At 47.7% G+C, this 24,095-nt stretch overlaps 1 protein-coding gene across 11 annotated transcripts in view; it reads right to left on the minus strand.

Annotated features, from left to right (window-relative positions):
* CACNA1C (calcium voltage-gated channel subunit alpha1 C) overlaps positions 1-24,095 on the minus strand; it is a 664,692-nt gene that overhangs the window by 57,125 nt on the left and 583,472 nt on the right. For 5 of the 11 annotated variants that reach the window (XM_032593890.1, XM_032593889.1, XM_032593888.1 and 2 more), the window contains one exon: positions 9,933-10,016. In XM_032593890.1, the coding sequence (XP_032449781.1) occupies positions 9,933-10,016 (84 nt within the window). Of the gene's footprint in view, positions 1-9,932; positions 10,017-10,573; positions 10,658-24,095 lie in introns of all 11 variants that reach the window. The other 6 variants (XM_032593885.1, XM_032593883.1, XM_032593881.1 and 3 more) reach the window with 2 other exon arrangements.

A 24,095-nucleotide genomic window follows, 5' to 3' on the forward strand; every position in this document is an offset into this window, starting at 1 on the left:
TCAGAACTGTTGCTTTTTTTTTTTTTTTAAGTATCTCTTGTCCAGAGCTTAGGGAGTGGATCTAATATAAGTTCCATTTCAGACCACCTGAAAGTCTGGGTCCAGCTGGCACCCTCCCTACCTCCCAAGCTCTGCTCTCTGCTTCTCTCTATTCACTGTCTCTAATCTCATCTTAATTTGATCTGCAAGACAGGATAGCTGGTTCAGTTGTAAGAGAGTCATGGGATGGTGGAAGGCAGAGGGATTGAGGTTTTGTTGGTGATACTCTAGTTAATCTAAGTTGGGAGGACAATCATCAGGTTGGTACAGGCAGGGATGACTGGAAATAGCAGGAGTCAGGGGCCTCTAGAGATACTTGACACCACCTTCACAGTCAGGAGCCAGCAAATGTAGGTTAAGGCAGAAGAGTCTTCATTATCCTTTTTATCTCCTCTTTCAACCAGGAACTAAAGTGTGGCCCTGCAGATGTGGAGGTGGGAGATGCTAAAACTTAGAGCCACCAGAGATGGCAGCAAGGAAGGGAATTTTAAGGAGACCAAAGTAAAATATGTTTTAAACTGTAACCCCTCTGAAGTTGAATGAAGAGCTTCTTTGCTAGGGAGATGTAAAGTTTAAATAAGCACAAGTCAACTGGGATATATAGAAGCTGAGGGTAGCTGTCAATGGCTTTAAGATTTAAGGGAAAATGAAGGAAATATGGGTTGTTGCAAACAGTTCTTAAGCAGAATTTCCATTTTGGTTTGTGGAGGAGGTCTTTGGTCTTTAGAGATAGATCTGTGGAGGAGGGGTGCTAGGAAAAGGAAGAAGGGGTAATGACAAGGGAGGCAGAAACACTGGACAGAAAAGGGCAGGAAAAAATGAAAGGAAGCTCAAATATGAGGCAGTGGAGAGTGGAAAGAGCAGTCCCCCTTTCCCCCTTGTCTACCTCCACCATGTTGGAAACCTCCTGGCTTGTATCTGTTTCCCATTGTAAAATTCTAGCCAGAAGGAGAAGGGCCCTTCTTGAATCTTTGTGGTTACAGACACACAGTTGAAATGCCCCTTCAGGACTTCCTTTAAGGGATTCTTTGGAGAGGTACAGAGCATGGGGGTTGTTGGTTCCTGGCTCATTCTTTCTCTTCCTGTCTCTGTGTGCTAGGTGGCCGAGAGTGGACAGCTGAGACCCCTGTATCATTAGCTGCACAGTGGCTAGCTCATGTGGCTGGAAGCAGCTAAAGCCTCAGGAGTCATTGTGTTATTCACCTGCAGACTGATGGCTCCCCAGGTGCTATTACCTGCCAATAATTCATGCTAAACAAGACTAATTAAATTGTCAAGATAGTTTTATCTTCCCTTGGGAAGGACAGTCAATATCCTTCACTCAAGTAACAAAAGAAACCCATAAAGAATAAATGAATGAAATCAGTTTGTCAGCAGTGCTAACAACATCAAAGAATTCTATATATGAGAGAAAGAGAGAGAGAGAGAGAGGAGAACACAAGCCCAGCAGGACAGAGAAAACGGGAGACAGAGAACAAGAGTATGACAGAGAGAAAAGGTGCACTAAATATGAAGAGAAAATAGTATAGACTATGCTTTGGGGGGCACTCATGGGCATTTTTGAACCTGCCTGAGGTATAGATCTCTCACATCCTCTACTGGCTCATGGAATGTTCTAGATCCCTTTGCTTTAGAAACTTTCTGGCAACGACACCAACACTAGCTTGCTAGCCTGTGGGAACTAATGTAAGAGACACTGGCAAGGCCCAGATGGTGGTCTGGCTAAACCAAGGGGTGTGTTGTGACAGCCTCCCTCCACTCTTCTATTTTAGGGGAAAGGAGAGGGCTGTGTGTGGACAGAAAAGATGAGAATAGGGACAGAAAGGAAAGGAAATTAGAGGAAAAGAGAAAGTGAAGGGGTCTTGGTCAGAAGGCAGAGGGCAAGAGGAGCCTTGATGGGTTATAACTGCCAGAACACTCAGACTGTCCAACACAGGCTGAATGAAGAACTGAAACCAGGATTTCCATACAAAAGCAGGTTCCCACGGACTTCTCGAGTCAAGCCTGCCCACCTCAAGGCAACAGCTTTGGGAAAACTTGCATACCAGGCTGATTTATCAGGCCTGACTTTCTATCACATCTGCCTTCATGGTACTCTGTGGTCCACTGCCTGCACAGCAAACCTCTCCTTGCAGAGGGCCAGGGACTTTCAAAATGGCTCCTCATTGCCAACTAGACTGCTGATAGATGCACTGCTAAATCTCTTGAGGGCTAACTTTATTTCCAAGCAGAGTAGAAAACTGCCTTTATAGAGCAACTGGAGGGTGGAGGGTGGGGAATATGTTTTTCACCCAGATGTCATGTTCCTCAAAGTTTTATATTAGACACACTAGATTTCCAATTTTTAAGTTGAGCATTACTATCTTCTCTAAAGAGAAGGGTAACGTTACTTTTCAGAAGGTAGCTTACTGAGTCACTACTATCTTAGTATGAATTAGTATATTGGAAACAGGATACTTTGGTCGCATTAGTTTTGTATTGGTGCTGGGGGTGGTGCTGCAAGTGGGAAGAAGCTGGAAGGGAGATCCATGAGCAATAGAAGAAGGGATCCAGCAAAGGGAAATAGAGGTGTACAGAGATGTCAAGGATCAAGTCTGCCCCACCCAGTTTAGTCTGAGATCAATCTTGATTTAATCTACCTTAGAACCAGCTCTGGACTCACTGACCATTGTCATATAGACAAAGTCTGGTAATGCCACCAGCTGAGCCCCCTACACCAACACACCTGATTGGGAGTCAGGGGCCAGGTTGTGGGTTGGCTTTGCTATTAAAAAGTGGTGAGAATGAGCACGTTGTTTCCTGCCTCTGGCCCTCTGTGTCCTCATCTGAAACACTGGTATATCCCCAGGCTCTGCTGCACAGTAAATACTGCATGCACATGTGCGGAATATGTGGAGATGGGCTTGGGCCAAAGGTCTGCAAAGTCGTGTCCACTCTAACATTCTTGGACGAATCCACTGTCTGCCTCAACCCCTCATCATGGCTCTTGAGGTGCATCAGCCCTGTCCTTCTTGTGCCCATTCTGGCCCCTTCTCTGTTATGGTTGGGGGCAGGGAAAGGCAGACCAAGAGGGCCACCCCATGGAGGCACTGTGGGTTGAAGGATGGAGAGAGGGTTGAAGCGTGTGTGTGGAGCTCTCTGACTCATCCTGGAGGGGGTGGATGTGCAGCACACTCTTTCTCTATGACTCAGGATGACTCCCTTCCCTGTCATTGCAGACCCTGAAACCAGAGCAGGAATCAAACTTGCTTTATTGTTTTTATGGGAAACCAGTAAGAGACAGTTATTTGTCCCATGGGTCTGTGGTGGGAAGGTACCACTGGCTTCAGGAGCCAGGGCAAGGAAGATTTGGGCCAGCACCTAGAGACTCCTGGGAGACATCCCTGGACACTCCCTGCAGTGGAGCCCCATCCCTCCCAGTCTTGTTACCACATTCTCCCTAGTGTCCCCCCCCTTCCCATTTCCTTCTCAAGCTGCAAGTGTCAAGTGAGCAAGGGTAGTGGGGGCTGATTTACACTTTGCCCTTTTCTCCTGAGCCCTATTAATCAGGGGCATCAGTCAGGAGTATGCAGACCTATCTGTCTGAGCATTCTCAGGGCAGCCTTGGCTCCCTTGGTCCAGCACTGGCAGCATCAATAGGCACAGAGAAGTTAGGCTGGGCAGCTCTGTGCCAGGTCACGGTGCTGGCAATGCACTGCATGAGGACCTGTGAGTGGCAGGGGCCCCTTGAGATGCCCAGGCAGTCTGGCTCAGGGATTTAGCCAACAAAAGTGCAGGAGTCGATTCTCTAATGGAAATGGATTTGAGATCCCAGTCTTGCCACCCATTAGCCATGTGATTTTGGGCAAACTATTCATCCTGTGTGAAGCTCGGTTTCCGCCTATGGAGACTAAGTGTTCTGAGGAGTTAATCTGACCATGTGCATAATGTCTTTAACATAGCCTGGCAAATACTCCTCCAAGAGAAGCCATCATTTCCCTCTTCCTCCTCCTCTTTTCCTGTCTGCACCTCACTCCTAATCAGCTAAGATCACAACTAGTACCATTGTTAATTAACTTGCTTTTCCTGTTCTGGTCATTTCTGTGGACTAGCACTTTGGCACCTAAACAAATCCTCCAGATTGTCTTCCCTCTGAGCCCCCCCAGAAGCCAGCCTTCTTTCCCCTCACACAATCTCTGTCCTGCTCCTTTCCCAGAAGGTCCCTTTAGGGCCTTCTCTCCAGAGAGTTTCCACGTGAGATCTGCCAAAGCCAAGTGAGCCAGTTCCCACAGGTCTTGGGAGCTTTATGAGGAGCGCCCCTCTCGAATCTGCAAGGTGATGAAGGGAAATAAAAATGCCTCAAAGTATATCAGAAAAAGCCCAGTTCAGAATCGTGCAATGCTAGATCCCTCAGGTTGAGACTATCTCAACCTGCCCACCTCACCACATGCATTCAAGGAACCCCAGAGAATGGGGTTAGTTGCTCTAAGTCACAGGGATTAATAGTGCCAGAGCTGAAAAGAGGACCCAGGCTTCTTAATTCACTGTTTGGGAATGTTTCTCCATATCCACAGTGCGAACATCCAGGCCCCTTAGCACTTTCTGTGGTGGAACAGTCTTTAAAATGCAGATTGGAAAAGAAGAGTGTTGGGCAAGGCTGTTGTCCCAGGCACCCAAGTTGATTCCAGTCTGGATGTTAGGGAGCAGTTTTTGACGCTCCAGGGTCTTCCATGAATAATCACAGGGGTTACCTCTTTAGGTTTCCCTCTGGAAAATATAATTTCAGACCCAAGAAATAAAGTAGTCCCAGAGGGATGCGCTGTTGCACTCTGCCCTCACAGGGCACACAGAGGAAGGGGCCTTAGGCAGAGAACAAGGTTAACTCATCAGGGAGGAGAGGGGCAATGGCCGGTGCCTAGGGAACTCAGCAGAACTCAGCGGAATTAGACAAAGTGGGGACTCACGATCTGCCTCTAGTAACGTCTGGTGTTTGTTCACAGGCATCTCCCAGAGAGAACAGAAATTCAACCACAGAGTGGCTGTGAGCACAAGGGTTTTGCCCTCTTCATGCCAGAGGCCCAAGCTCAGTCCTCGTCTTTCCTTTGCCTTTCTCCCTCTCTTGGTGCTCTTCACCACTGTTACAGCTTTGAATGGCATCTACATGCTGATGACTCCACGTCCTGACCCCAGACAGTGTGCCCAACTGTCTACCTGACATCTCCACTGATGTCCTCACGGAGCTCCTGTCTTCCTCATGCAAGCATGCTTCACCTGCTGTCTTTCCCAGTTGATACTGACTCCATCCTCCCACTGCTGAGGCCCAGCCCCAGCAATCCTGGATGCCTCTTTCTCCCACACCCACACCCAGTCTGTCTGGAGACACTGTTCTATTTTCAAAACAGGTTGAGAATCTGACCATTTTTTACCACTTCTATTGTTGCTGCTTTGTCGCCAACTACCATCACCTTCTACTTGGATTACTGTGTTTACCTTCTAAGTGGTGTTTGGGCTTCCACTCTCGACTCCTATAGACAGCAAGGTGGTCCTTTGGAAATGCAAGTCAGATCATGGACAGCTCTTCTCAAAGGCACTGGTGTCTTCCCTTCTTGCTCAGTGTAAAAGCCAAAATCTGGTCCCTGTCCAATCCTCTCTTTCTTCTTCTCCTCTGCTCAGTCTGCACCAGCCACAGGGGCTGCTCCTCCTGCCTGAAAGCTCCTCTCCCAGGTATCTGCATGGGTAACTCTGCACCTTCTTCACATGTTTGCTTTCTTCAGATGTCCCCTCCTCAGTGAAGCCCATCTTTTTAAGACAGCACCTGCCTTCACTGTTCCCCAGCACCTCTGATCCCCCTCAGTTGGCACAGTTTTTTTCCAAAATACTTATCATTTGATACACTGTATGATGTTCCTATTTTCTGTACTTACAACACTGCTCATTGTCTGATAATTCCTCCAACCCTAGAATGCCAGCTCAAGAGCAACAGGCTTTGTTTTGCCCACCGATGTATCCTAGGTGACTAAAATAGTACCTGACACACAGAAGGTGAGACAATAAACACAGTGAAGTGAATGAATGATGGCTCCTGGGATTGGTGGAAAACCCATTTCCTGAGAGGGTAAGGCACCATGGCCTGTATAGTCAAGGCAAGGAGGAAAGAGACAGTATTTGTGGGGAGATGAATATGAATGTGGGGAGTATTTGACGGCATTTAGGATAAATACAGGATTTAGTGAGGGGACCAAGAGCTGATCTCTGTAGTTTTAAAAGAGTCAAAGATAATGAGTGACAGGTGAAAGCCCTTATGGATTCCTCTGAGGCTAAAAGTGTGGATTCCTGCCAAATAGAACATATGCCTGGGAAAGATACCTTGTGATGACAGTATGGCTAGAAAATTCCAGGAAGGCCTAGAGCAGCACCCAGGGAAACTTCCCTGGGTGGTGTGAACTTCTTCATGCCAGGGAGCGTCCAGACCCATAACCTGCCGACAGGTTCTGCGTGAAGGCAGAACCATGTGGTGGAGGGACCTACCTCTGAGACTACGCGTTATTGCTCATTGGTTTGTCATCCACAGCACTGAGCTCGGGGTCCTTCCAGGACCATGCTTGTGGAGGAGGCTTATGGAGGCCTGAGTTGTGGGCAGTGGTCAGTTACACGGTGCTTTCTTTCACCTGGCCATAGCTGTCCAGCATGTTCCAGAGTCTAAGCATATCCAGGAAATAAGGGCCCTTGCAGTGTCTGTGGGTAGTAAGTTATACTTAGATATAACTGGTTGGAGATTAGGCCCTGCCAGCTACTCCAGTAGGGGTTTTGGAAAAAATGTCATTTGCTTGGGTGCCATCGTCTCTCCCACTCAGTGGTGCTTTACAGTTACATAGAGTTTTAAAATAGATGCTCTTATTTCAGCCTCAAAACACACTGCAGTAAATATCATCATATTCCTTTGACAGATGAGGAAACTAAGTCTTTGGGCATTTTGGTAACTTCTATAGGCAGAGCTTTTGACTTCACATCTGGCCCTCTCTTCCTCTCCCACACTGCCTTTGGGCTTTGGATGATGTTACATTTATTCTCTTTGTTCAGAAGCCATTAATTGTGTGGTGTGGGTCTCTGGACACCTTCTCTTGCTCTCCCTTATACACATTGTCCCCGTTTGATCTCCAGACAACCCTTCAGTTGTCATTTGTATGACTTTTAACAAATTCCTCAATCTGGAGGAGTGAGAAGAATCTCAGTGCAGGGTGAAGGGAGGCTGGAGGAGTCAGAGGTACATCAGGACTCTCAGGTGGGATGACACATAGTTCCTAGTTTAGAAAATGGGAAAAATCCCTGTGTGGTTATTTAAAATATAAATTACAGAATGTCAGGGGTGCCCGGCTGGCTCAGTCAGGAGAATGTTCAACTCTTGATCTCAGGGTTGTGAGTTCAAGCCCCACGTGGGGTGTAGAGATTACTTAAGTAAATAAAAAAAGATGACTTAAAAAATAGGAATAGATTACACGATGTAAGAGCTGAACAAATCCTGGCTAATGGGAGTACACATAGGGGGTTATGTGAGATGTGTGTGTTTGTTCAAGGCACCTTGGAGTGAAGAGATAGGTGCTCTAGCCCAGGGCACAGTGAACTGGCTACACCAAGAGGCCGAAATCCAGCTGTATGGCTCTGAAAGGCACTTAAATCTCTCCATCAGCATCTTTACGGTCAGCAAATTGGGAGTGATAATTCTTGCCTGTGAAATTCACAGGGCAGTTATGAGTTACCTGAGATAAATGCATAGATGAATCATAAGTAGAAAACCATCATCTAAACATAAGGGTCTGCATGATGATTTCATGCTCCTTTCTTGCCCTGCACACTCCTTCTTTATCCCAATGTAGCCACTTTTTCTGTAGAAAATTTATACCCTAGCAAACTTATTTTGCTTTGTTTTTCATTTAAAAACACTTATAGTTTGGGAGAAAATGGCAGGTTGAGTGATGTAGGCCTTGCCAACAGTGAGAATCACAAAGGTACCCCCTGGGGCTGCAATGAGTCCTCCCTGCATCCAGGAGAGCTCTCAGTCTCTTGGCATAGATTCTTACAGAGCTGCATTACTGTGTTGAAGACAAACGCTTCTGAAGGCAGGGCTGCTCTTTCTTTTCTATTTCTCTCTCTGTCTGCTCCATCAGTTGAGAGCACCATAAGGCACAGGCTCCAAGCACAAAGGTGCTGGCCTTTAGACATGTGTGGGTGACTCATGGACCTGATTAGCACCTGAGATTTAGGGCTCATCTAGCCTGAAAGTCCTAAAGTGTGCTCAGGAGTGGTGAGGGTGGTTGTGGGAGGTGTTGAGGGGAGGGGAGGCACAGAGCATGAGTAGGAAGATTGATTTTTTTTAATGATCTGATAATTTCATGGGAAAAGTCAAGGGAGAGTATGTACACACACACACACACACACACACACAACATGAGACAAAGACAACGCAGGGGGATCTCGGAGAAAGAAGGACCATCGAATCTGTAGCTATAGGGTGAGCAGGGAGGGTACAAGAGGTTGATGGGAGGGGAATGTAGGGAAAGTGTTAACAGGCTCCTTCCAACGTCCATCTGCTGGAAGGAAAGTAGATGGGCTTCTAGTCAGGGGAATCAGGCAGATATGATAACATGTCAGTTCAACTGATTGGGAGCAAAATATGGAGTGGAGCAAGGAGGGTAAGGATGGAGAAGGGAGATGGTGGCAGTTGGTAGGGTACTTTCAAACATCTTAGATCAAAACTCTACAGCGTCTGCTCCGTGCTGTTATTCAATGGTTCAGTGCATCAAAGGTTTGTGCAAACATTACCAAGTCTCTTAATTAAGGAAAAATAATAACAACAAAAAAATTAAACGGACACATGTTAAAGACTGACCGCAAGAGGGCTTGCCTATAGATAAAGAGAGAAGGTTTAAACATGCCAGGTAACAAAAAGACATGTGCAGGAACTGGAAGGAACTGTATAGGAGGAGGCAACTTGGGAGAAGGTGGCAGGAGGCCCTGGGTGGGGGCAGGGGCTGGGGTTCTGTCTGAGGCTAGGGAGCCGGGGGCTGGGTTGTGATGGGGTCGGGAGTGGGAGAGAACCAGGCAGGTGCAAGAGTCAGTTCTCCAGGAAGGTTCATGTGGGAGTGAGACGCTCATCCAGAATCTGCTTCCACAGCCAGGGAAGGAAAGGCTGTGGAAGGAAAGACCCTGGGAAGAGCTCCCAGTGGATCACCCAACTGCTTGGTTCTTTGGCCACTCCAGAGAAGAGGGATCTGAGCAGGGGTCCTGACATGGTCGGTTCTCCTCTCCCAAAGGAGCCTGGGGGGACTGGGCTGCCTGCAGGGGCTGCTGATGTTAAAATGGCAATGGAGCCCTTCCTTTCAGTGTGAATGTAATGGGCTGGTCTCTGGGCTGACAAGGCAGGCAAAGTCCAAGCCTTAACTTTGGTGGTCCACCGTGAGGGAGCTCCTTTCCAAGGTGCCACGGGAGTGGAAGGTGAGACAGGGAAAGGCAGCAGTCTGGAGGTGAAGGTGGGGGTGAGGAGAGGCTTGGGTCCCTGCCCCAGCAGTGGCCCAGAAGTTGTAAATACCCCTTTGCTCTGGCACTCTCTGTTTCCCATAGCTGCATCCTCCTATACAGTGTGAGTCATGCCAGGCTGATTGTAAAGGGAGAGAGAAAAGATGCAGCAATCGAAAAAGGAAAGGGGCCTAACTCGTTCCAAAAGTTAAAAAAAATCAAAATAAAGCAACAGGAAAAAAAATCCTTTAAACCAACTTAAACAAACAAATAAAATAAACAAAATGAAAATAAGGAGGTGGGGAGGAGAAAATAAAATGAAGGAAAAAAAATGAACCGGGGAACGACAAATGAGTGTTAGAACAGGCACGGACAGTCAGGTACAGACGCCATGTACTTACGTTTACCTCGGTGATTGCTATATCAACAATGCTACCCACAACAATCAAGGCGTCAAATGTATTCCATGCATCACAGAAATAGTGCTGCATGGGGCAGAAAAGCCGAGGAAAAGAGAGAGAAAGAAGAGAAAAAAAAAAAACCAACAACAAAGGAGAAAAACAAAACAAAAAGGAAGAGGAAAAAATGAAAAAAAAAAAGCATGAAAGAAAGGAGAGAAGAGAAAAAAATGAGAAAAGAAAGAGGTTACGTGGGCATATTAAATACTCTCTTACCACTCTACAGTTCTGGCGGCTCAAACCTGGGCAACCTGGTTCTCACAGGGCGGAGAGGGCTGACAAAAGCTGGGTTAGTTCAAAGATTTCCCCTGTGCCTGCCCCTTCACTCAGCTCCGGGCTCCTGGGCCCAGCACAGTGGGGCAGAGCTGGGACAAACAGAAAAAAAGGAGGAGAAGCTCCCACTTTTTTTCCCCCATAGACGACGGCAGGTTCAATAAAAAGCATGACTGGAGGGGGGTAAAAACAGGAAATTAAAAAACCAAAAAAATAAAAGGAGGTAAAGAGAGAGAGAGTGACAGAAAGGGAAACAGAGGAGGCAGAGGAGGAAGAAGGAGGCTTCCTGGGGAGGGCAGAGTCATACTCACATTAGTTTCACTGAGAATGACGTCAATTATGCTGCCAATTACGATGAGGAAGTCAAAAACATTCCAGGGATCACTAAAGTAACCCTACATAAGGGAGGGGCAGGCAGGATGGGGATTAAAAAGGAATATTAGACAGACAAGAACAGAGCAACATCACCATCAGAATCACCGTCCAGGCACCTGAGTGTTGCTGCTGGAGTTGTGAGGGCCCTTATCTGTGGCCAGGAGCCCAAGAGGGAAGCAGGTGGCTGGGAAGTGGCTGGTCCAACCTTCCTGCCCCACCCTCCCATGGTCACAAGGCCCCCCTTCCTCCAGGTCCATCCCACATAACCACCCTCCTGCACAAAGGCTCTTTCTGTTTCCCACGGGGGGTAGGAATAGACATGGGGGCAGGCAATGGGAGTTGCAATGGCACAGGGACATGGTTGGACTCAGTCCCTGCTCAGCGTTTCCTATGCCCCCAGTTCTTCTCCATCAGAAGGGCCTGTCTGCAGGCAGGGAGGGACACAGATGGAGGCAGGAGGGACATAAGTGTGTGATCCCCTTGAGGTGATTGGACTGTGGTCCTGTGGATGATTTGGGAATTCCAAAGGCCCTGAAAACCACAGCAGTGTGGTCCAGAAGGGTGGCCAGGTCATCTGGGCTCAGCAGTGACTCAAGTAAAGCTCAGCAATAACGAGAGGACTGCCTCATAAAAACAATACCTCTAATAAGCTGGACTCTATGCAGCTAGAATCAGGGTCATCCCTGTTCCAGCACTGGACATGCCCTGGTCTTTCCAGGGACAGCTCTGTTCTGGCACAGGTTTTACTAACTGAAAGGAGACAGAGTCCAGGTCAGTCTTCTAGTTCAGTAATGTCAGATAGAGCCCTAGACAGTGCTTTCAGGGGTATCTCCTATGCACCTCCCCCAGCTTCCTCTCCTAACACCATCAGTTTGATATAGAGTCCCGTTGAAATGCAAATGCCACCCAAAGTGAATGAAATTATCAAAGCCTGAGAACTGGATTGATAGGGGTGGTCTGGGTAGAGGGAATGGGGATGCAGGCTTCACAAGAAGGGACTGGAGGCAGTGGTGCCACGGAAGGGAGATTATGGCACAGAGTGGGAGGACTAGTGTCCAGACTTCACCACTTCACCCTGTGTTCATGGATTTCATTGGTGTTCCATCATATTTGGAGAAGGGGAAGAGATGATTTTGAAAGACTATTTTGAGGTCTTGGATGATGAGTCAACCCAAGGATAGGCTGTCTCAGATATCTTAGAGGATTCCAGGAGTCCTGGAAGGGTGGACTCTTTACAGAGAAGACAGGTGTCTTGGGTCTGGACCACCTGCCTCTCTGAGAGGTGGAGGAGTCTAGAGAGCACTGCTTTGTGGTCACATGGGGTATATGTGCACAGTTCAGGCAACCCCAGGAACAGGATAGTCACATTACCCAGGGGTGGAAAGGAAAGGACCTAGTACTAAAGATATTTATCTTCTTAAAAAAAGGACATTACATTTGCTTCTTCAGTTTTTCAAGGAATGTTCTGCAAAGGGGACAAGACAGGGCTGGGCCACATTTGTTCAGCAGGACCAGCATTTTCCTATTCTCTGAGACACTAGCTGGGGCCTCGAGGTTGCTGGTGGCAAACTCTAGAGGTTGGGGAGTGGGTATGAAAGCATTAAGGGTCCTCTGAGAGTTTCTCAGACCTCTTTCCCCAGTTCTCTTGAAGGCTGCCAACTCTCCCTTTTAATATGTTACTCACAAGAGCCAAGAGTCTGTTCCTCCATCGTCCTGGCTCTATCCAGCTCCCTTAACTTCCCCACTTCCCGGCCATGCCCTCTTTCCAGAGGGATCGCAAGACATGCTGTCCTAGGGCTGTTATTCTTAGTGTGGGAGGTCAGGTCACAGGGAAAGGGGCCTCTCAGTTCCCAGGCATTTCTGCCAAAAGAAAACAGAAACGCCAGTGCGGAGACTTTGGACAGCTAGACTGGAGAAGCAGAGGTTGGCCAGGGCGTGGGTTAGGTGAGGGTCAGCTGGAAAACATGGCTTTCTTGTTGGCTTCCCAGAATAGTTTCTGAATATACGAGAGCCTTTGAGGCAGAGGGAGACTGTTCTCTTCTATTTAAGTCACATGTTATGAGCAAGAAATAACTAATTCCCTCCCAGGTTCTTAGATATAATTCACAGGGCAAAGGGAGAAAATGGATTTTGAAAGAAGAGAGGTAAAGAGTGAAGACCCCAAATGATATAAATATATATGTGTTTTAGACTTTGGAAAACACTGGGAGAGTCTCTCTAGGTGGAAATACCATCTCTTTGGGGAGAGATATTTCAGAAGGTAAGGAGAGATGGGGTCGAGGAAGAAAAAGGAGAGAAACAGGAACCAGAGCAGAGTCCAGGAATATTCAGCATCTAGCCTAGAAAACGTGGTAACAAAACATTATTTGGGTGTGGGGGCAAGAGGAGAGATAGGAAGGGGGAAGGCTCAGAATTCAGGAAAGGAAGAGGAGTTGGAGCCTTCTCATTCACCAGAGACCTGAAACAAAATGGGTGAGCCGGCCTGGTCTGCAACACCTCTGAGAGAGGAGAAAAGGGAAGGAAGGCAGAGAGTAGGGCAAAGGCCAGGATAAACACACAGGTTAGTCACCTGGTGAGCACCAGGGGAAGGACTGACACCTAAAGGGACCCTGCCAACTACCCAGTTGGGCAACACTCATTACCCTTTCTCTAGGATTTCTTTGTGTACATGCAGACAGAGGGAAAACACACGCCAGCCCATTCCTCCTTGACCATGGCCCTCTCCCAACCTTTCATGGCTGGCTTCCATTGGTTGGACTCTCTTGAGATGAATGCCTCATGCCTCATCCTTGCCATCACCAGGCTGTGCTACTGAGGCTTTTCATTGACTCCTCTGTCCCTGGCAAGATACCTGGTAGGCCCAGTGCCAGGGCCTCCAATGGGGGCAGAGACCGACCAGTTGCCTTATTGCCAAGGGCTCCCATGGACTCTTCCCGAGAAGATTTACACACAGCTAGAATGCATGGGTGAGGGAGCATGTTTGGGGTGGGTGGGTGGCAGGATCCCTTTAAGAGACAGATTTTCACCCTGACTCGTCCATACACCCACCTTCCCACTCCTCTATCCCATAAGCCCATCAATTCTCTAAGCTGGACCATGAAGACAGTTTCAGACCCAGTTTTCAGGTCTCTGCTTCCTTGGCCCACCTCCTCCCTGCTCCCCCCCCCTCCCCGCAACAGTCCTTCCTCCCACCTGTTCCAAACCCATCCCCAGAAACAAGGTGATCTCCTCCATTTAGACACCTGGCCAAATCCCTATGTGGGCAGGGCCTGGAGGAATATTTTTTCCCCTGCGCACTCTGGAGTGTAAGAGCTTAGTATTCTATCTCTCTCTCTCTCTCTCTCTCTCTCTCTCTCTCTCTCTCTCACACACACACACACACACACACACACACACACACACTGTTTAGCCCACCACCTTATTTGCTGGAAACCACAGGTAATACAGATTTTGCGGGTGTAATGGAAGAAGGAGGGTGGGAAAAATCATAGACTTTTTCTCTTATCAAATCAGTTTAACCTGGAGCCAAGCTGTACCTGTGACTCCTTCCTTCCCTGGTGATGAAGTCCCAAAGGGTAGGGTAGAAGTCAAGGTTAGGAAGAGGGTTTTCCTTGCTCTCCTTGAAATGGCGAACCAAACCTCTTAATGTCCAGCTCCTCAGAGACAAGCAGGGTTGATCACCCAGAAGGGATGGTGTTTGGGGCGCTAGAAGGCTTTCCCTTGGCTTCCTTAAATCCTGCAGATGTAGTGGGCTTTGGGGATTAGTTTGGAAGATGGGCCTCTCCTCTGGCCTTCCTGGGGCTGGTCTCATGTGTATCCACTCAGGCTGCCAAGCGGCCACCCCTGTGATGTTGCTTATACTCTCGGCATCACCCGTTTTCCTGAGTGCTGCTGGACCCCTGCTCACCGGCTGAGGTGGACTGACAACATGTAGACCAACCTGATTCTAGCTTTAGCAAATCATTGTTGGAAAGGAAAAGTTGCTGCAAAACACCACATTGTGCATTTTGAGTACACAAGAATTGTGGATTTCCTTCCCTTTTGGATAATCCGTGCCCTGATTCACCTCCATCAGTGAAGTTTCCAAGTCGAAAGAGCGCATGGTCTCTGGAGGTAGGTTGTTGGCTCAAATCCTACTTCTGACACTTTACTAGTCGGGTAATCTTGAGCAGATAAATTCACCTCTCTGCGCCTCAGTTTCCCCATGTGTAAAATGGGAAAACTATAGGGTGATAGTGGGGATTAAGTGAGGCAATGCTTGTAAAGCATTTAGACCTGTGCCTGGCCTAAAGTAAGCTCTAAATGAACATGGATGACTGTCAGGATTAACTTGAGCTCATCTACCTCTCTCCTCATTAAGCAGGATACACAAGTTCACTTTTGGGTGTGGGACTGAGTAGAAGGGAAGGCAAAGCGCAGGTGTGTGGAAGAAGTGGGGAAGAAGTAGAAGGTTCTAGGATAGTGAGCTTACCTTTTGTCTGCATCTAAGGCCTTTTCTGCCTACCTTGAGTCATGAGTGAGTACTTTGACTGTCTTTTGAGACTCTTGAAAGAAATCTGGCTAGTACCATTTGGAGATTGATGACTGTGAGTTGTCATGGCTCAATTTTGTTCGACTCAAGGTCATGTAGACAGTTAACTGCCAGGTTCTTAGAAACCACTATCTGTGTTGGCGGAGACCCAGGCCCTTGTTCTTTTGCCTAGAAGGCTGGGAGGAGAGGATGGGCTGCCACGTGGGTCTGTTTTCTGCCTCTGATCCCGGAGAGCAGGGCTGCTACAGAGAGGTTATAGGCACATGCGTTTGCCCTTGAATTCTAGATTCTTAGCTCCTTCCCTGCCCAGAGCCGAGGTCTCCTCTGTGATCTCAGAGGCAATAAAAGCTAACAGGTTGGTGGTGAGAAGTTATCACAAGGAAATCTGGGATTATGTTGTGTCTTCTTAGGGATTTTGAGGTAATGATGATTTTGCTGTCATCATTTTTTTTCCCCTCTTCTCTATTCCTGCCTGCCCACCTTCAAATCCACTTCTGATGGTAAAGCAAAGAAACACAGAGGAGGTGATGAGGAAACTTTCCTAGCCCCGATGCGGAAGCTGACCTGGACTTTCAGTCTGTCTGGGGGTGTTTACTTCCAGAGACACTAGAGCCCCAGAGAGTGTTGCCAGGCACAGTGTCCACATGGGAGACCTGAGCTGAGATTAGCAGTGGAGGTGCTGGAATTGAGACAGAGAAAGGCCAGGGAAGGAAGAGTGTCAGAGGGAGGGAGAGCCCAGCTGGCAGGAGGCAGAGATGGCAGAGAAGCAAAGGAACTGCAGGAATCAGGTGAGAAGCAAAAGGTGAGAAGGGCATGGATGGGGAAGGTCATGAAAGGTAGATGGCAGAGGCAGAGGGAAGGATGAAAAGAGGTGTGAGAGAGGAAAAGCCATATGGATAGTGGGAAGGGGGGAAGAAGGAGAGAGGAAAGGAGAAAGAGGGGGAGTGGAGGGGAGCGTGAGAGGTGGCAGGCAGGATGCACAGTGCCCAGAGGTGGACTGCGGTCTCTGGCAGCTCTGCATCTCAGGGGGGAAGCTGGGAGTCCACACAAAGCTGGAGGAGGGGGGTCAGGCCACCTGCTGGAGGCAGGGCCTAAAATGGAAGGGAGAGGCCAACCATGGTTCATCCTCCCCCGGGGGAAGGGGGTCCCTGAAAGAGAACGAGAGCCCCTGCTTGAGTGAACAAGCATTTGAGAGAAGGCACATGAGGCAGGGAGCTGAGCAGAGGTGCTGGTGTGGTGGGGGGAGGTGCCCAGGTCCTTGGCAGCACTGGTCTCTCCTGGGTTTTGGGACATGGGACTGAGGCACGGGTGGGGGTGGGGGGAGAGCGAATGAGCCAGGGAGAGGCGCTGAATGCAGCTGGCAGCACCGCGGCCGTGGGGAGAGTCGATCTCACAGAGTATCAGGGAGCAAAATGGTAACTGACACCAAGCAGAGATAATATGAATTGTATTATGTTAGGATGTCATTTAGACATAACAGTAATCATGGAGATTAGTGGTGTCTAAAGGCGAAGTGGTAACTGGAGCACGCAGCTGCTCCAGGCACCTGGCAGCCTGGGAGGCAGTAAGGATTCTGCCTTCTTCTGTCAGCTCCTACCCTGTGGTGTGTTCATTCAGAGGCTCCTGGAGGCTCACACTGTACAGATAACTGGGGACAGTGGACACAAGGGGAGGAGCCAGCAGGGGGCTGGGGTTAGGGACTGGGTCCTTGGCTCTGGGGAGAGGAGACCCGAGGTGGGTGGTGTGACAGGGCTGCCCTTGAAGTTGTTGGAGGAACTGGACACTTTGAACTGGAAATCTTCTCCATGTTTTTTTTTAAATTAAGTTTTTTTCATCCCCAGGAATGTTTCAAAGGCCTTCTTTCATTTATTTATCTTAGGAGCACACAATGAGCACTTACTAGGTGCCACAAGATTGAATAGATCTGACACTTGCACTCTTCCCCCCGGGAGCAGATGAAAAACTGGGGGTTATTGACTAAGTTCCTTTTGGGGACCACAGAAAGCTCTTTCTGTGCCTCAGCATGCACCTGGGTGGGCTGCAGGATCCCAGTGGCTGCTTCCTGCTACTACTGAGCTGCTTTCTGCCCAGGTCTCCTCCAGGACCAGGGTGCTGGATGGATGTGTCCCCATGGTGGGGACAGGCCGGGCAGACACATTGCAATGTATGCAGGCAACCTGCAGTTCAAATAAACACCACAGACATGCTCCGAAGGACAAGGGAAGGCAGAGAACAGGCAGTGTTGGGAGTGGGTGAACGAGGAGACTGAACTTGGACCTTGACAGCCCTCTGTGGTCTGCCTGCCTTGAGTCCTCTCTCCAACCCAGCTGGGAAGACACTCCAAACCCAGATCGGACAGGTCTCCTCCGTGTCCTTCCTGGCCTAATGGGCTGACCCCTGCTTAGTGAAGGGGTAGGGGTGACCAAAGCGCAATTGTGAGAGGCAGCACCTGTGCCCACTTTAGTGCATGAAACGTGAACTGAATGAGCTACTGCCCTGTTTCCAGAGATGAACCTTGAGTTGTGCAGGCAGGTTCCCATAGCCTCTGCCTCCTCCTCTGTCAAACAGGAGCAATCACTATGCAGCCCTCACAGGCTCTGTGAGGACAGCCTCAGTTCACACAGGACGTGTTCAGCGCCTACTGGTTGCAGTGTTGCTGCGAGGACCCCTCTACTGCTGCAGTCTGAGTAGTCAGTAGGGTGGCCTTGCCCATGGCCTTCCTGCACTGCCCCCTCTCCTATAGTAGCAGCTGGGAGCATCGGCAGAGCCTCAGACCTGGTGGGGCAGGTCTGAGGATCCCTCTTCCCCTCCCAGACTCAGGGAGTTCTGGTTTCTTTCTCAGTGGCAGGGATGGAGAAGCGAACCACGGAGTACTTTCCACAGGGCTTCTTTACACAGTGTGAATAATTTCCCACATTAAATAATTAAATGTAATAGCTAATACCACCCTTCCCACATAAAGGCTTTATGCAAGTCATGTAATTATTTTTTATCATTCATAGTGACTTTTAAGCTCTCAAGCGCCAGGCAGGAAAGAAACCTGTCACAATGTTGCAACAATATGCAAATCCCCCGGTACTAGAGCCACGGTGGGGAGGCCCCTCCCTGACAAAGCCCATTTGTGGCTGTCTGCATGCATTGTTTGGCATCAGGTACCCTGTGGACATCCCACAAATAAATAATAGTCAGGCTGCTAAGAAACAAGCAGGAGCTACGCCCTACCCAGCGGGTACCTCTTGACTCTGCTGAAGTCTGCTGCCAGGGGCTCAGGGAGTTGTTATGTGGTCCCTCCTTGCTGCCTCCCTTCCTTCTCTTTCCGTTTCTACTCCTTTGAATGAGACTTACATATGTGGGGAGTTTCTGGGCTGAGGGGGTTCCCCTGCTGGTGGGAGACCCTGGTTTCTTAATAATTTGAATAAACAGGTTTCAAATATTTCGAGAATTAAATAAGAGGCTGAATGAAGTCCTACCTTAGCCTAGGGCAGTAGTTCTCACTATGGGGTGTGCACTGTCCTCTAGGGTGTTTGGGAATCTGTGGGAGCACCCCTAAGATTCGGGGGGTGAAACTGGTATTTTGTAATGGGGGTGGGTAGACCAAGGATGCTAAATGTCCTGCTATGCATGGGACAGTTCTGCCTAATGAACTGTGGTGTGTCCTGTATGACTTTTGGGAGACATGTAGGGTGCCACATGCAAATAAGGACCGTCACTTATAACTTATCTTAAGTTTTTATTCTAAGGTCTCATATCTCTGCTCTTTCCTTGACTTCTACTTTTTGTGTGGAATGAATGCTACTAAATACAGACTTTCCCCACTGCATTAAAATTCAGGGATTTTATATATATGTGTGTATATATATGCATATAATATAAAATTTATGTACATAAATATTACATTACATTTAATATATAAATATTACCTTATATGTATAGATGTGAATTTTGTGTACATAAAGATTTATGTTTCCTCTGATTTTCTTTAAGAAGAATTAAGGAGGTATCACAAAGTGTTACAAAAAGAGAACTTTGGTTCAAAAAGGATAGAAGACAGCTAATCTAAAAGGATGTCTAAGTTTCTATACAACTTTTAAAAGAAAATATTGCTTACTCTTGAAGCTTTTACAGTTGAATTTTCCAGGTTGGTGAGGGAATAGAAAGTCATTCAGTCCAAGAGTCATTCATATTTCTATATCTACACTGAACCTTGGCCATTAACCAGCCACTGAGGAGCTGCATCTCAGGGTTTACCCATGGTGTTTCTCAGGTAAGCATTCCCCAAGTGCTTTCACAGGATACACAGGTGAGATCTCCCTTGGGTGGAACTGTCCCTCACACTGCGGGACATCCAACATAGTTGGCCCCACCCACTCAACCCTCAATGTCAGTTTCACCTCCTTGGATCAGTGTGGGGCCCTGCAGATTCCCAAAAGTGTGTTCTGTGGAACAGTTCTGGGAGATGTTAATTAGCATATCAAAAAACCCCAATGAAACAAAAGAAACAAACCAAAAAACAAGGATCCAGTCCCCTAAAAATGTTGCAAGTGTTGATTCTCATAGCCTTTCCTGGGGCTTTAACCTGGGGCAGTCTTGGAGCACATCCTGCATCACAGGCTCTGAGTCCTACACGAAGAAACCTGTCTCATTACACTGAAGACAGCAGTTCCCTAGTTTAGGTGGCGATGTTAGGTCCTGCCGAATGCCACTCCAGATGGCAGCTCTGTAGGTATTAGCAGCCACTCCTTTGGCTTTCCATCTCTGCTTCCCTCTCTAGCTAGTTCTTGGGAGTGACCTGGGGAGGGTGAGAATTGAAGGGGGTTTCCTCATAGGGTGTTAGACCTGTCATCGAGGGGTTGTGATCATCTCTGTGAGGAAGGACACAGGGTTCCTCAGTTTTCCCAGGGGATGCTGTCTGTGGAGGACAGTTTTGGTTTGCTCTTATTCAGGTGACATTTCCAGAGACTGACAAGTACCAGGTGCTACTGTGTTAGCATCTGGAGGGATATAAAGGTGGGCAAGAGGTAGTCCTGTGAAAAGACTATCCTGACCTTCCTTTGATTCCTCTGCCTCACCCTCACACCTCTTCACCATTGGGCAATGTCACGACTCTGACCACCTCTCTCTGTCCTCCACTGCTGTCACCTGTGCTTCCAGGAACAGACTCCTGCTTTCCCTCTTGGCACATAACAGTGCATTCTTCTTTAAGCAGTCAGCACGCTGACTCAAAAACATGAATCCAATTATATAATTCCTGCTAAGGCCCTGCTCCATGTGGTTTCTGAGGGCAGTCAGGGTAAATCCACACCCCTTACAGATTTTGAAGGGTCTATATCCTCTAACCTTTTCTCTTACTCACTGCTGTCAGTTCCTAAAACAAGTTGAGCTTATCCCTGCCTGCCTCAGGACCTTTGCTCTCACCTCTCCCTCAAATGCTCTTCCGGCCTTTTCAACCTCTGGGCCTCAGTTTAATGGTACCTTCCTGACAACCTTATCTCAAAGAGGTGTCTCTTGCCTCAGTCATGCTCACCCTGTGGTGGCCTATTTTGCCCAGCATAGCACTTGCCCTATTCCTTAATCTCTTTGTCTCTGCACTACACTGTGAGCCCTGTGAGATAGTACCATGTCTCAACATCATCACTGAGGTGCTCAATAACCATTTACAGAAAGAAAAGATGGAAAAATCAGTACTAGTAAGTAGAAATGACAGAGGGGCACATTTCAGTTCAATATAAAGAAGGATTCCCAACAGAGCTGCCTGTAGAAATAGGGGATCCCTTATGGCAGAAAGGAAGAATGTGTAGAGATTTCTGCATTGATGGAAGATTGATGATCTTAATGGTGTTTTCTTTTTTTTTTTAATGTTTATTTATTTTTGAGACAGAGAGAAAGAGCATGCATGGGGGAGGGGCAAAGAGAGAGGGAGACACAGAATCGGAAGCAGGCTCCAGGCTCCGAGCTGTCAGCACAGAGCCCGATGCGGGGCTCGAACCCACAGACTGCGAGATCGTGACCTGAGTTGAAGTCGGACGCTTAACCGACTGAGCCACCCAGGCACCCCAATGGTGTTTTCTGATATTACCATTTGGATTCTCTTTTCCTTGTTCTCCAGTTTTGTAATTTGCATCCTGCATGCATGCATTAAACTTTCACTGAATGCCTCTCATGGGACACAGAATTGCATATGAAACAGTTCCTGCCTTCCAGGAATTGGGCAATCTAATTTTTGTCTTCACATCTTGAAAGTCTTCTCATGTCAAGTGCATGTGCATGTATGTGTGCATGAGTGTGTGTGCACATACATTAATATGTAGGCTATTAGACGTCACCTATCAGGTGACTGTTCCCTCTCCTGAAAGTACCTGTCACTTCAGATTTGGAAGGGAAATCCAGGTGGTCCAGATAAATCCAGGGAAACAAAGGGTCAAGGACAGAATGAGGGAATGAGGGGTATAGGGAGAGAAGGGGCCTCAGAGGAGGTGGAAGGACATGGGAATGGAGTGACTATATCAGTTTACATAGACTTGTTACTTGAGAGTGGCTTGCCTTCATTCTGTCTCTGATTTGCTTATAAGGAAGAACATGAACATTTGCTGAGGACCCACTAGGTACAGAGTGACATCTCAGTTTGTTCATGTTTATTGTTTCAATTAGGGTGTAGTGGTTAGGGCTTGGCTTTTGAATCACCTAAACCTGCGTTAAAATCCCCCCAAAACCAACAGCAAAAAACTAGCTCTGCCATCTTGGACACATTACTTAGCTTTTCTCTGACCTTCAGTTTCCTAAATACCATCATACTAGTCTCACAGATTGATTGGGATAGTGAATGGAGAATATCTAATGCAATGTTCTTCTGACACTTAATATATATTACTTCCTTCCTTCCTTGTTCCCGAATGTTACTTAATTTAACATATTGGAATCGATACACAATGGGTTCGTGTGTTTATTCACTGCTTCTTAAGTAGAAACAGGAGTACCAGGCTGGATAGGTTTTCTGGGGATGAATGAGATAATGAAATGGGGACTTTGCAAGACCAAAGAGTGAGCCAAAGTCAGGGAGGTCTATTCTTAAAAAGGCGAAGTGAGCAAGGCTATGCTCACCAACCTGCCTGTCGTCACTGTTGTGTCCCTGGAACCAAGCACACTGCTGTGTCGGTGCTCAATACAGTATTTGTTGAGTTGTTGGTGAACTTTAGCCTATTGGGAAACCTGGTCTGAAGTCTAATGGACTGGGAAAAAGAGTAGCTGGTGCCCCAGGGATCACCAGGGACACATCTTATATTCAGCCCACAGTAGCAAGACTAATTCCAGACCACACTCTTCCCACCTTCCTTAGGGTCTTCCTTAGCTCAGGAACCTGGTGGGACAGGACCCACAGGGAAGGAGGCTCAGCACTTGCAGCTGACAAGGACTGGGGAAGTCCAGGGATGAACTGGCCGAGTCAGGAGAAAATCCACACTGTGGGATCCTTGAGCAAGAGACTGCTGTCTTACCCTGTCAAGAGGGCTCCCACCATTATGAGTCAATTTCTGGTAGAAAATTAACAGCTGGAGAACAAGCGGGGAGGGTGAGGTAAACCATCTGGCTTTGTGAAGCCAGAGCAGCTGGGCTGAAGAAACTAAGACAGACAGAAGACAGCAGAAGCTGGGAATATTATGGGTAAGAAGCGGTGTCTGGAGCTGTGCTGCCCAATATAGCAGCTGCCGGCCACATTTGGCTATGTAATTTTAAATTAATTATAATAAATATATTTGAAAAGCCCATCCTCCGCTGTACTAGCCACATTTCAAACATGCAATAGCCACAGGAGGCTATATTACTGACTGTGCATATGGAACATTGCAGAAAGTTCTATTAGATAGAGCTGGTCCAGAGGCCTCACTTCATCCCTTAGATTTGAAAGGCCTTTGGACCCTAATTCGTTCTACAACAGGAAAGTCCTGAGGCTTCAGTTGCTCTTATTCAAGAAAGCTGGGGTACCAGGAGGGTCAATGAGGGATTTTCCTTTGGTTCTTTTGACCTCTCTGGACCATTCTCAGGCTAGGAAAGAGCTGAAAGAGGAGGCCAAGGTTTTGATCACAGGATGCTGCCAGGGTCAAATGCCCTTTAGCATCCTCCCCTGGGGGAGATACTGAGTGGGCAGCAGCCAAGGGGAAGGTGATACATCTCAGCAACAGCAGATCTGCTTCTTCATCCCTCCATGACCCATGTGAAAGTTTACAGGGAGCAGAGGAGTTAGGAGCCTTTTACTGCGGGGATTCCTACCTTTCTGGGCAACTGACTTCTGTTGAGGAGGACAAGCCTGGAGCCTCTCCTTCTCTCCCCACCTCCTCATTGTGCTTGCTGAGTCATTGTCAACAGTAAATCCCAGGCAGCCACGTGACATCATTACCCCTTCTGGTAAAACCTGTAGCTAACAGTGGAGTATCTGTGACCAGGTTTTTGCCTCTCCCTCCACGGTGATGTCAGAGCTGCCCAAATGGGCTAAAGCCTTGGAACAACCCAGGATCATTCTATCAGCCACCAGGTGGCTGGTGGCTCCCCTTTCACCTGACATTCTCACCTTGGGTAAAGTCTAATCTGAAGTTTTCAATGGGATTGTACTGAATCTATGGGTCAGTTTGAAGAGAAATGACATGTTTATAATATTGAGTTTTTCAACTCATGGACATGATATTTCTCAACTTACTTAGTTGTCTTTAGTTCCTTTCTATGAAATTTTATAGTTTTCTCTGTAGAGATCTTAGACATTTTTGGTTAGATTTATTCCTAGGCATTAGATATTTTTCAGCACTTATTATAAAGTGTATCTTAAAATTTTTTTCTGTCTTTGCTGATGCATTTCAATTCATTATAGAACAGTGCAGTTATTTAGTTACCTTCAGAAAATTTTAACCAAGACTTTTCCATGCTGACCAACTTGGTCCTGC

This window comes from Lynx canadensis, chromosome B4 (assembly GCF_007474595.2).
Source record: "Lynx canadensis isolate LIC74 chromosome B4, mLynCan4.pri.v2, whole genome shotgun sequence".
In the NCBI taxonomy this organism is placed as follows: domain Eukaryota; kingdom Metazoa; phylum Chordata; class Mammalia; order Carnivora; family Felidae; genus Lynx; species Lynx canadensis.